The 14,213-nt window shown below is 32.9% G+C and overlaps 1 protein-coding gene across 2 annotated transcripts; it reads left to right on the top strand.

Moving 5' to 3' along the window:
- Window positions 1-7,643: 7,643 nt before the first annotated feature.
- LOC108347664 (ATP-dependent DNA helicase 2 subunit KU80) lies at window positions 7,644-12,636 on the top strand. 2 transcript variants are annotated; one of them, XM_017587093.2, is made up of 12 exons: window positions 7,644-7,752; window positions 7,955-8,047; window positions 8,140-8,191; window positions 8,613-8,744; window positions 9,291-9,694; window positions 10,250-10,536; window positions 10,647-10,842; window positions 10,946-11,152; window positions 11,383-11,550; window positions 11,649-11,972; window positions 12,106-12,236; window positions 12,322-12,636. In XM_017587093.2, exons 1-12 carry the CDS (start codon window positions 7,738-7,740, stop codon window positions 12,380-12,382), a joined length of 2,070 nt encoding a protein of 689 aa, XP_017442582.1. In that variant the 5' UTR covers window positions 7,644-7,737; the 3' UTR covers window positions 12,383-12,636. The 2 variants fall into 2 exon arrangements, with proteins under 2 accessions (XP_017442582.1, XP_017442719.1); XM_017587230.2 differs by having other exon boundaries at window positions 7,706-7,846.
- Window positions 12,637-14,213: the final 1,577 nt, after the last annotated feature.

Genomic DNA, 14,213 nt, shown 5'->3' with positions numbered 1-14,213 from the left:
TTGCACTCGTAACACACAATTGTATCTTTTGGTTGTCTGTCTCTGGTAATGTTCTTGGAACCAGATCCGACACGTATGGTCTTGAACATTGTGCCTTTTCTTTTTCTCCATACTGTTTTGAGCTTTCTTGTGATGAATGAAAGCTCATTTTCTTCGTTCTTGTCCATGGAGTCATATGTTCATCATCATTTGACTCCTCGGAGGATTCGTCCGTTCTAAGAGCCTTGGTGGGTGTCTTCTTGATAGCTTTGAGCGCGCTTCTTTTCTCCTTCTTGATGGAGCCTCGGAGCATTCTTTTTTACTTCATTTGATCCTTCGTATGTGATGACCAAGGTGTCCCACATTTATTTTGCTACTTGGTAAGCATGGACCTTCCTGTATTCTTCTTCAAAGAGTTGCGAGCCTTGGAGTTTAACAAGTAGCATTGTTTCTGCTAGTCAATATACTTACTTTTTGTGAGTGGCTCTCCTTCTTCATCTGTGGGAATGTAGTTGTCGTTCTCCACCACGTCCCACATGTCAATGTGACATGATTCAAAGAATGTGATCATTCTTTGCTTCAAGTAGTTGAACTTCTCTCCCTTGAACAGGGGAGGACGGTTGACGGTGTATCCTTCGTTTTCCATTCCTTAGGATCATTTCCTCGAGCCTTGCTAAGAACTAACCCCGCAAGGTTAGCTTTGATACCAACTGAAGTACCTGAAAAACACTTGAAAGGAGGGGGGTTGAATAGTGTTTTTGGAAAATGTTTTTCGTAATCCTTCTGATATAGCATGTTTATTAAGCGTGTAAAATATTGTTTCAAAGGCTTAAACGCTCGACTTGAAATATAATCTTTGAAAAGATCAGCGTGTTATTCAGAATAAATCCTACTACAATGTTTGTAAGAACTTCCTTTAAAAATACAGGATTGTTTAGCCTAGAAGTTCTTATATTTTAAAATATAAAGGTCAACTGTAGGTTTTCTAAGAGGATCGTTTAGAAAAGAGAAGAGAGAATAACACGAGAGATTTTATACTGGTTCGCTCCAACTGAGCTACGTCTAGTCTCCTCCGCAGAGGGTTCCACTATAATTCTCACACGATTACTGTAAGAAATATTATGCTTTGTTTCTCAACACCAAGAGGGGGGGGGGGTGATGGACAAATTTATGATCACCAAAATATGATGTCACAAACTTGTTTTACAATTGGCAAGTATGACCGAATCGTTTCAAGTAATAAACTCGGTAAGACCAAGTATCATTCTCCCAAAGGACTCACGGCCTAGTTTAGTTATGTGATTCGTTGATTAGCTAAGACTTAAGAACAAAATAATTGGATTTTACTATGCAAAAGACGAAAATAAACATGTATGCATGAGGTTGATCAATGGCAAAAGCAAAAGACAAGCACTTTCAATGAAATATATATATGAATATGTTGTTGGGGTTCAATTTCATCTTATCCACTCTCATATATTTTAGGAATTCAACATTCAAATCATCATTGTTAATGCCACTCTCTAAAGTACCTTTCAAAGAAGGCTTCTCCCTAATTACGAGTTCATACAATTCCTAGCATTCCTAATAATTAGTTCATCAAGTGCAGGAGCTTAACGACAATCAATATAATATTGGGAGAAATTCCCCGGATCTAGACTTCCCCGTACGTTCCCGTATCGACAAAATCAATAATCATGCATTGAATGACTTAAACAAAGCAAGCATTAAGCAAAGAGGAAAAACCCTAACTAATGATGAAAGAAAGCATAAATCTTAGATTAAGATGTAAGCACAAATTCCATATATGAGAGCTTCAAAAGATTACATTGATTCCCCAACAAACATACAAGGTTTAGTTCACCATATTCATGGTGAACCTAGATGAACAATAATGAAAGAATGAAAGAGATAGAACCCTAGAAAGGTGAAGAGGTAGCCTGAGCATCCAAGATCCTCCTTCAAAGGGGTGGAAGAGAGAGTGTTTGCTTTGTTTATGCCAAAGATACCAACCCTAAGACATCTAGGTCTTTAAATAGGACATAAAAATAATAGAAAACGGGTTCAGGCCCAAACAGATCATAAAACTGGCCCAAAACTCGTCTGGTTGACTTTTTTTGTATTCTGGTTGACTGGTTGACTTTTTGGTTGACTGGTTGACTTTTCTGGTTTCTGGTTGACTTTTCTGATTCCATCTCTCTCCTTCTTCACTTCTTTCACTAAATTCACCTTAAAACCTGCACAAAAACACTGAAATCAAGCATAAACCTGTCCAGCTCTCTTATTTCTGAAAATATGGATAAAAGCATGATTTCAAGTTAGTTTCTAAGTGTAAAGGTTGTTTTTTGTGTCAATTTTAAGCATGAAAATAACAGTTTTTCAACTGTTATCAGGGGGGGGAGTGAATTGGTTTTTAATAAAAATACTTTCTTTTCTATCTTTTTGGAATCATTAGAATGATCTTTAACTCATAACACAATAATGAAAATAATGTAGTAAAGGAGTTTAAGGATAGAAAACAAACACAACTTTTTATACTGGTTCGGCCTCTATGCCTACATCCAGTCTCTTCCAATCAATCTTAGATTGAAAGACCTTCCATGATAAAAATTTGAGTTTTTACAACAAGGATTTATAGAAAACACCTCTCAAATGAAATCTCCTCTCTAACTCACCAATCTAATATAGTGAAAACACAGCCTGCAGAAAGCACATTCCTCTTCTCTATAATACCCCTTTGAGACCCTTCTCAAAGTCAAAAGAACACCACATTCTTCTTCCTGGCAACACATACAAGGAAACCAAAATCTCTTGATTGCACAAAAAGTTCTGATCAGGAAAGAAAACACCTTAACGTGCAGTAGTTGATAAGCAAATAAAAAGTCCAAAGCTCTCCTTCAAGAACCCTTCAAAAATCTATAAATCTTTTGTATCTTGATTTTTGGAGCAATCAACGCACCTGCAATTCTTTTCTTGACTCACTGATATCATATATGAAAGTTCAAATGATCAAAAGTGGTTAATGTAGAGTGCATCGCGTCATTATATAGATTTTCTTATATTTGGCGCTTTTTAATCGATTGGGAAAATAATGTAATCAATTACACTTTTAACAGAGTTACACCAGAATTACATTGAAATAGATTTAACTGATTAAGTAATTAATGTAATTAATGGCACATAAGCTGTAAGACGGATTATTTGAAAAATATGACCATTGTGATAATTATAACATCTCATGAAAACAATTTTCAAAGAATACCACACTTAACCGATTAGGTAAACAGTGTAATCGGTTAATCATTACAGTTAGACAATTTTGAAAACTTTTTCTTCTCAAAACTCATCACAGCACATAGCAAACAGGTGTTAGCAAAGGCACGAGTTTTAATCGATTATACATATAATGTAATCGGTTAAAACTTTGTAGTTTCCCACAGTTTAAGCATTAGCTATCTGATGAACTTAATTGATTACATAACCACTATAATCGATTACTTCATACAGATCTACTATGTGCAAGTTGTTTTAACAAATGAAAACATGAGTATGCATACAACAAATGTAAACAATAAAGTATGCAACCCAAACAATTCAGTCAATATATGAAACATTTTTATTGTTGTCATGCAAACATATATGTGTTGTCATCATTAGAAACCAAACACATTAGGGATTGGGTTTAACATTCACATTGCTCCTCCTATCAACAATCTCCACCTTTTTGATGATGCACAACCATGATGTACAACACAACCATGATGCACAACCAGAAATTGTTCTACCAATTATTTCAATTTTACTAATTTCTAATGCCATTAATTTCTCCCCCTTTGGGCATTAGCAAAAAAGATATAATGAATTAGAAACAGAATATCATCCAGAGATACACCATTATGTATTTTTACATATTAATATTAGAAATTGATGCCCCCCTATCATTATGCAGTAGTTCTAATTTCACTAGTTTCTCCCTTTATCATTTAGTAGCAGAGCTAACAATAATGAATGTATCAGGTATGTAACAGCTTAAGAACAACAGAATTAGATTCAAACATATAGCAGATTTAATAACATGTATTAGAGTAATAAGTAATGCTTGATGTCAATGGATTTTAGTTTCCAACATCCAAAATGCTCAAAATGATTAACAACAGATATGATATAATGAGTATAAGAATGCATGAAATCATATGTCATTAGAATGAATGTGATAGAATATATGATTTAGTATAAAAGAAACTCAAACCACATTCACAAGGACTAATCGGTTTAACTACTTTTGCAATCGATTAATATATGCAGAGCCACTTATATTCCATTTCATATCAATGCAACTTCAAGTAAACATATTATGTTCAGTAACAGACCTGCAAATCACATTCTTCTCAACTTTGTTGAGTGTTAGTACAGAGATAAAGTACAATTGTGAAATGATAGAATCATCAATTGAGTGTGAGTGTGTAAAGAAGTATATGACAGTGAATTTCCAATTTGCACTCATACAACTCATTCAGCATATATATTCAATGTTATTTTATGTAGTTTTGATCAAGTATTCCTAGTTCATTCCTTATAGTATAATTTTTTTTTTGTTCAGAGGCTTTGTAAAAATATTCGCCCATTGATGTAAGGTATCCACATACTCAATTTTGATTTCTCCTTTCAAAATGTGATCCTTTATAAAGTGATGCCTTATTTCAATGTGCTTGGTTTTGGGATGAAGTACAATATTTTTTTGTTACATTTATGGCACTTGTGTTATCACATTTCAAAGGTATATGATTTAAAAGTATGCCATAGTCTTCTAGTTGACTCTTTATCCAAATAGGCTGAGCACAACAACTTCCTACTACAATGTACTCGACTTTTGTGGTGGACAGTGACACACAAGTCTGTTTCTTTGAATGCCAAGACACTAGAGAACAACCTAGAAGGTGACATATGAAACTGATGCTTTTCTTATCTAGTTTGCAACCACAAAAGTCAGAATCACTGTAACCTTCTAGCAAAATATTTGCACCACTATGGTACCATAATCCAAGATTTTTAGTTCCCTTTAGGTATTTTAAAATCCTTTTACAACAGTAAGGTGTGATTCTTTTGGATTGGATTGAATCCTAGCACATAGGCAAACACTATGCATGATGTCAGGATGACTAACAATGAGATAGAGTAAGGAACCGATCATACCTCTATATAGCTTTTGATCGACATAATTACCTTTCTCATCCAGGTCTAGATAGTAATTCGTTGCCATTGGTGTGGCTGCTTCTTTGCACTCGCTCATTTTAAACTTCTTTAGTAAATCAGTGCAATATTTTGACTGGTGTATGAAGATGCCATTCTCATCTTGTGTGACTTGTAGTCCGAGAAAGTAGGTCAGTTCTCCCATCATACATATTTCGAATTCATCCTACATAGTTTTTGATAAATCCTTGCATAGAAGTGGATTAGTAAATCCAAATATAATGTCATCAACATATATTTGTACATATAATTGATCTTTACCAGACTTTTTAATGACACCTAGAGCCTAGGATCATCAAACTTTAGTATGATTCCTCAGTGCCTGCTTGAATGGATCACCTGAATTAAGATCAAGACTCTATATCCAACTGCAACCTTATATATATTCCTAGCATCTAAGCATACAAGATAATTGATCGGACCACAACTTGAAACTAGCTTCCACCCAATCTCAAGTCAGTGAATTATAATGAGTGATCAGTTCTACCAACAACAAGCACAAATCAATTCACAAACTTAAAATCAAAAGCAAGCATGTATACATAAAATAGTTTTGAATACAAGAAAGTTTCAAAGTGGTTTACATCTCACTTCAACGCATAGGAGATTTAGTTCCTTATAAAAGATAGAAAGAAGTTAATACGTGGAAGAAACTCCATCTCCTAGGCCTCTAATGTTGTTCTTTAAAAATAAAGAGGAAGTGTGAGAAGACTCTTAAAGTTTTTCTCTAAATCTCTCTAAAGGAGTCTCTCAAAAGTTCTCCAAAAAGCTCCCTTAAAATATAGGATAACTGTTTTTATAGAGACTGACAACGTGGCTTCAACGATGGCTTCTATGGCTTTAGTTGTGAGATTTCCTTTTAAGGTGGGTTTCCTCTGTGGCTTTAGCTTTGTCTTTCTAGGTTGGAGCCTTCTGAGATTACTTATAGGTGAAGGATTTTTCATGGCTTAAGCCTCAGGTTAGGGCTTGAGGTTTCCCTCCAAGGTGGGTTTTCTTTGTGTGGCTCAAGTCCCAGATTTAAACATTACAACCGCCCTATAATCAATTTATTGTATTTTGCTTAGAATTTCTTTGTTTTCTTCAAAATTCAACTTTGACTCTCGAAATTAATAAAAACTTGCAAAACAAATAGAACCTTTCTGGGCTGATGGGCTACAATCTCGACTTCCTCGCGAACATCGCCAAGTTGGAAGGTTGTACCTTGCTTGAGAATTCTAGGGGCCTTCTTCACGGGGGTCTAGCCGAGGTCGAAGAAATGACCTCTCATTTTCCAAGGGAGTCAACCTATGTTGTAGCTTTTGGAGTTCGTGTAGGTCGGCTTATTGTCGGATGTGCATAGCCTTCAACTCCAACTCAATATTGCATTGCCTGTGTTGTTCATTGTGTTATTGTATAAGCGTTTGCACTTACTGGTTAAGGGTCACCACTTGATTGACTTCTATCTCATGGGAGATTTGGATAGACCTTCAGGTGGTGACCATAAGGAGGTGAAATCGGGAAAGTTTTACTAGAGCCCCATGGTCTTACCAAAGTCTCACGGTGGACGTTAAATGATCTTACCGGGATCTTGAACGTGGATTTGTAGACAAGTGACAAGATCTTATCGGTGACTTGTGAGCTCTTATTAGTCAGAATGAAAATTCATTGTTGTTAAGAAGGGGAGAGGAATCCATCTATAAAAGACTCTCTAATGCTCAAGTTAATAAGAGAATTTAAATTTTTTATGAGTAAGTAATTATTAAGTGAATATTCCTTGAAAAATACTAGTTGAATTTATAAAATCAATAATACTTCAAGCATATAATAACAATTTAGTTAATAATAACATAATGATACATCATCATAAATAATAACCATAGTTCCATAATGAAAATACTTAATAAAAGTTAATGAGTTGTACTTTTTAGATTGAATATGATAAAAACAATATTTAAGAATTTAAACTGAACAAGATGTAAAACTAAAACTAAAAACGGGACAAATATATATATATATATATATATATATATATATATATTTATACTAAATTAAAAAAAATTAAATATTACTCAATGAATACGAAGATTTTCCATATTCGAACAATATCAACCAAAATGGATTTATATGTCATCCCTCTCTAAATTAATTTAACATGAAAATCTACACTTTTAATATTTATTTTAACATGAAAACACTACACTTGTTTTAAAGTACATTTTTTACTTCATTAATTAAATATATCTGGTTTAATATAAGGCGAGACAAGAATGATTTTTAATATGAGATGATTACACTTGTTTAATATGAAAAATCTACCTCTTAATATTTATGTCAAGATGAAAACACTACACTTGTTTTAATACTACAATTTTTTTCTTATTAATTAATTAAAGATTATTTGCTTTTGAAATAACTATTACAAATACAATTGAAGAATTTCTCTTAAAGCGGGAAGTCCGAAAAAAGCCTGTTCATTCAACTCTCCTTCTTCTGCAAGCCTAATCTCACTCTTTCTCTCCTTTTCCATCCATGCCTCCGGTCAAGGTTCGATTTTACTTCGTTTTTCTGTACCCTTTTTTGTTTCCCCACTTCACTTCTCTGGGTTTAGGGTTTTGCTTCAATATTACTCATTTTCAGGGTAAACCCCATTTATAATGTTATTATCTTTCCTTTTGTTCTTCTGAATTTCATTACTTCTGAATCTATAATTTAATTTTGTATTGCCTCAACGATGTTACGAAAACAGGATGCGTTGCTTTTGTTGCTTGATGTGGGCCCATCCATGGATTCTGTTCTTCCTGAAATTGAGAAAGCCTGCTCCTTGCTTGTACAAAAGAAGGTATTAATCGTTCCCACCCTCTTATTCAAAGTTTAAATTTTTTTATTGTTGTTATTTCAGTCTTGTGTGTTTTGACTTTGTTTTATTTGCAGATGATCTATAGCAAAAATGATGAAGTGGGAATAGTCTTATTTGGAGCTGAAGGTACTCACTCACTTTGATTTTTACTATGCAATGAATCGTGTTGATTTGATGCTTTTATGTGCATTTGATTTTTTGTCATGTGATTGCCGAGTATGCTTGCACTGAAAATGGTAACTGTCTGTAATGCAGAAATGGGGAGTAAGAACTGAGAAATTATTGAATCTTCCTTGAATTTCTTTTTTCTTCTGTTGTTTTCAATCTGATTGTAAATAGAATATTTTCCCTGTTGACTACACTGAGTTTTTACATTTTCATTTCTTGCTGTTGCTGTTACTATCTAGTAACTATTCATGTTGCTGTGTGTCAATGGAAGAATCCCATTAATACTTTGCTATTTGTTTTTTTTATTATGTCATTTTCCAGTGGTGACATTTGATTTAGGGCCCCTCCCTCACCTCTTTTTATGTTGATATTTCCTCAGACACTGATAATGAACTAACGACGGAAGTGGGTGGGTATCAACATGTTGTGGTTTTAAAAAAGATTAAAGTTGTGGATGGAGATATTCATGAGGCTTTACAACAGCTGCCTCGAGGAACAACTGATGGTGATTGTATCCATAAGTTTCTTGGTTGTTTTATATTATGCTAGACTTTGCTTGTTAATTGATAACATTTTTAACATGTAAAATTATTACCATACGGTTTTGAGTTTTGCCATGCAATAAAATATGCACATGTTTGCTTCTGGCAAAAAGTATTTTCTTTTGCAATCGCAGAGATTAGTTTTTCTGATTACACTATATTACAAAATGCCATTAATCTTTCAAATTAGGTCTGTTTTTTTTCCTTTTCTAATATTTATCTATACAAACCTCTGTTTCGGGCTTTACAGTTTACTTGCCTTCTTATTCAGTAACTCATTGATTTATTTAATTTTTGTCGATGGTATTGTTTTTGCATGAATTGTATTACAAGTCTAGATGTCCCTGAAACCCACTAGGTTTGTGTAATTAAAATCAAGTTATTCAATAAATAGCAAAACCTTTTAAGATTGACTATTTAAATTTCGGGAGGAAGTTGATCCTTTCCTACTGCCATAGATTTTACTTCATCAGCTTGCTGTTACTCTTTTTCGTATTCCTTGACTTCGATGTTAGTTCTTGATGCTGTCATTGTTGGCATGGATATGTTGATAAAAAAATTTGATCAAACAAATAAAGGAAAGAAACGTCTCTGTCTTATTACAAATGCACAATGTCCAATAAAAGAACCTTATGAAGGCACAAAGGAAGAGCAAGTTACCATCATTGCCAAACAACTGACTGCCCATGGTATGAAAATGGAAAGTATTATTTTTAGAGGAAAGCTTGGTCAAGATGCAAACAGGGAAATAATGGATGAGAATGATCACTTGTTAAATATTTTTTCCAAGGAAACATCAACAAGATTGTTGTATTTGGAGAATCCAATTTCTTTGTTTGGTGCTCTTAGAACAAGAAATATAACACTTGTTACAACTTTCAGAGGGGATCTCGAAATCAGTCAAAAATTGAGCATTAAGGTGAGATCTATGAATATAAATAAATTTAATTTCCAGAACATGAATCCATGTATCTTCAAATGTCATTTATCCAATGAACCCATCATAGTCCTTTCACATGTTTTTCATTGTCATTGTCATATTGATTAAGATATTTAATGATGTTATGCCTTCTTACATACTTTTTTCCTCTGTAAAAGATTACCAAATATAAAATGGTATAATTTTTAGTTGTCCGTGTACCATGATCCATGGACAGTTTATCTCTGATCAAGTTTACTGTGGAGGGGCATATACAATTATTTATCTTGCATCTTACTATTTAACACCATATTTCTTTTAATTTTCTGTTAGAATATTAAGTATAATTTTTTTTTCTGGAGTAATGTATATCGTGATTTGTGAAAAAATTTCAAGTTGAAGATTGCTTGTTTACTGTGTTTTTAATTTTTTTTCTTGTCCCTCTGACAATTGACACACCAAGCAAGTGGACTATTTTTGTCCAATTGTGTTTTAAATAGAACATTCTTAGTAAAAAATGTATTTTGTTTTCTTGAAAATGGCAATGGTAATTAGGTAATGGTATACAAGAAAACAGCAGAAGAGAAATTTCCTACACTGAAGAAATATTCTGATAAGGCTCCTCCAAGTGCTCAATATGCTACACATGAACTCAAAATAGATTATGAGTACAAGAGTTCTGAAGATCGTGACAAAGTTCTCCCCCCTGACCAAAGAATTAAAGGCTATCCTTATGGGCCTCAAATAGTTCCCATATCCCGTTCTGAGTGGGATGCTGTTAAATTCCAACCGGAAAAGGGTGTGAAGCTTTTGGGATTTACTGATTCTTCTAATATATTTAGGTAAGATTGTATATGTTTTAGAAAAATATATTTGATGAATTTGTTTTAGGAGATTTCCTGACTCGTTGTTTCTCTTATATCCCTGTCCGAAAATGAAATATGCACTTAAGACATCATTACATGAAAGATGTATATGTGTTCCTACCTCAACCTGGAAATACAGGAGCCATGCTTGCACTTTCTGCTCTTGCACGAGCCATGAAGGAAATGGATAAGGTGGCAATATTACGCTGTGTCTGGAGAAAGGGACAATCAAATGTTAGCATTGGGGTCTTGACACCTAATTTATCTGATAAAGAAAATATTGTTAGTTTTTCCTATCTGTTGCTTGTATTTTATAGGTTTTCTGTTCTCTTTAATTTTGCCTCTACTTTTATTTATTTCTTGCTTCTCTCATTATGCTGTGCAGCCTGATTCATTTTACTTAAATGTACTTCCTTTTGCCGAGGATGTTAGAGAGTTTCAATTCCCTTCCTTCTCTAATTTCCCAGCTTCGTGGAAGCCAAATGGACAACAGCTAGAGGCTGCAGCTAACTTAATAAAAACGCTTGATCTTGCACCACATGGGCAACCGGAAGTTTTGCTACCTGACTTTACAACAAATCCAGTGTTAGAGGTTCTTATTCTATCCACACGTATATTTCTGGTTTATATTCTCATTTCTTCCGAATCTGCATTTACGTCTTGTTGGCTAGAGCTAGTACTGGATGTTTTAAGACATGGAGAAGTATGCTTAATTAGCATTGATCTCTAATAAACTATCCCCTAACCCCCCCCCCCCCCCCCCCCCCCCCCCCCTTTTAAAGGGTAATCATATGATAAAGTTATATTTCTTCAACCTTTCAGCGCTTTTATCGTTTCCTTGAGCTGAAATCAAAGGATCCTGATGTGGCGGTACCTCCTATTGATGACACACTCAAGAAAATTACAGAGCCTGACGCCGACCTGCTTTTGCAAAATAAATCTGTAATAGACTCATTTTGCAGGTCTTTCGAGCTTAAGGGACAACCGTTGGTGAGAATGAGTCCTATGGTCTTATGTTTTAAACATCGACTGTGATATTTGGAACAACCACATCAACTATGATTTACGTTCAAAATGTCTTGCTGTAGAAAAAGTCTAGGCGATTATGGGGAGGGAAGAGATCTTCTACAAATGATGTTATTGAAAATGCATCTGTTAAAGTTGAGAAAATCGGAGATCTGACTCCTGCTCAAAATGCATCTGTTAAAGTTGAGAAAATCGGGGATCTGACTCCTGCTCAAGATTTTGAAGCCTTGATTTCCCGCAGAGATAGTCCAGATTGGGTTGTAAAAGCGATCAATGAAATGAAAAATAAAATATTTGACCTGGTGGAGGACTCTCACGAAGGTGATAACTATCCTAAAGCATTTGAATGTTTAGTTGTGCTTCGCAAGGGTTGCATTCTTGAGCAGGTAATCATCTCCCTTATTCAAGATGGTAGGATTTTCGCTATTCAACCCTTAATGTTATCACTCTTCGAATTTCTTTTGTTTTATCTGCCTTGGCTTTTTAACTTGTTGAATTAACAATTTTTCGTTTGTGAAGGAACCAAAACAGTTCAATGATTTCCTTAAACATATTTGTAATTTCTGTCGAGAGAATAGACTTCACAGTTTCTGTCAATATCTTGCTTCTAAGGATCTCACCTTGATCTCCAAAACAGAAGCTGTAGACAGGTTTTTGTATTCTCATCATTCAATTCATACAAGTGTTTCTTTTTTTCTTTATTGGATCATAATTTGTTCTTTGGTTTCTTTACAGTGATGTTACTGATGAGGAAGCCAGAAGTTTCTTGGTTGAATCTGAACCAAAAGTTGAATGATTCCTTCTCTATATGTACTGAAATAAAAAGCTGTTGTTTTTTTGGTCTCAGTAATGATTATCTTGTAGAAACAACTGATTTTTGAAAAAAAGAAAAGTACATAGGAATACCTTGTGAATATTGTTAGTACTCGCCGGAGATTCTCTCACTTCGATTGCATTTGTGAGAAATCAGAATTTGATAAGCCTGAGTTTATCAAGCATATGTTATCAACACAATAAACTATTGCAATGTCTATTATGTACTTGTTTTTATTTTTAATGTTAAAAGCTAAATTTTCATGTAGCGTTAGCGAGAAGATTTTTATAAAGAGATGGATTTGAAGGTAATTAAAAATTAAAGCATGCAACGAGTTTAAAGTAAGCATAAAAAAATATATTGTTAATGTGTATAATTTTTTAAATATCTGATGTTTAGACATTATATTTATTTGCTTTTTTAAGTTTTGTTTGTAATGTTATCAATTGATAAGAACATTCATATGAGTAATGAAACATATAAATTAAAAAAGGCTATGCTTGAATGCTCGTTTGGGTAGTTCTAACATACTCTGTCTTGTACTTGTGAAGTTCAGTCAGTTATAATATTTGGTTTTCTCAAATGCATGTATTGGAACATATGATTAGCGAGGAAAGTGAATTGAACTGAAAAAAAAGACCCATTAGTTTGCTATGACTTAAGAAAAAAGAAAAAGATTAAAAAGTAATTGAGCCTATTTTAAAAGGAGTAAAAGTAGTTGTTATATATGCAATGTTTAAATATGTTGTTAGGAATTCTAACTATTTTAAAAAAAATTATAGTTAGTTCTTATTCGAATATTTAATTCTAATGGGTTTTTTATTTTCTGAAACATTGAATTTAATTATTGTTTCCAACAACGTTAAATTTTGTCTCACATGTAACAAACGATATTTTACATAAACATCTGTAGTGCTTAAACGTGTATTGGCATATAACGTGTATTGGCATATAACGTGTTCAATTTATTTATTATTGAATAAAAAATATTTTTTTTAAACTTAGAGTTATAATAACTATTATTACTGAGTGCACCTTCACCACCATCTTCTGCGTTTTCAAATCACATCTTCACCTTCATCAACCCAAACTATTCCTCCATTTTTTCCATCTCTACTCACAAAACAGACTCAGCCTTCTTCACTTTTTCTGCTGACTTATCTCTTCACAAACCTATCTTGGAAGTTGTACCTTTTAACAAGGATAACCAAAAATAATAGTATAAACAATATTAGAGATCTCATCTTTAGATATATTAATGGAAACACATTTCTCTGCACGTGTTTTCACTTTTATCTTATGATTATAAAAAAATAAAAAAATTAATTATTCTAATTATTATTAAATTAAAATTGTTATTAAATTTATGAAAAATATATTCCTAAAATATAATTATAAAAAATAGATATTAAATTTAAAGAATAAAATAATTTATATTATTAAAAGTAAAATATGTACATAAAAAACGGTTACATTTAAATATATAGGTATATATAACTAAAATAATATATATTTAGGTATACTAAACCAATTTTATAAAGTTCAATTATCCATTTTCTTGTAAATCTACCTAAAATTTCTTTAATTAACAAACCCAAATCCATTCAATGAGATTAATTAATTTAAAATTATATTATCACAAGAAAATAACAATCAATTTTAAAGACAAAAAATAATTAGTAAAAACTAAAAATTTATAAACTAAAAATTAAATAATTAATGTTGTTTAATATAGTAAAAACTATATATGAGATTAACCTTTCTTGTATTGAATATACACATAAATACTCTATTTATAATAGAAGAAATATGA

This window comes from Vigna angularis, chromosome 1 (assembly GCF_016808095.1).
Source record: "Vigna angularis cultivar LongXiaoDou No.4 chromosome 1, ASM1680809v1, whole genome shotgun sequence".
NCBI lineage: Eukaryota > Viridiplantae > Streptophyta > Magnoliopsida > Fabales > Fabaceae > Vigna > Vigna angularis.
Note: the sequence above shows the minus strand (reverse complement) of the source record. Positions and strands in the feature narration are given on the sequence as shown.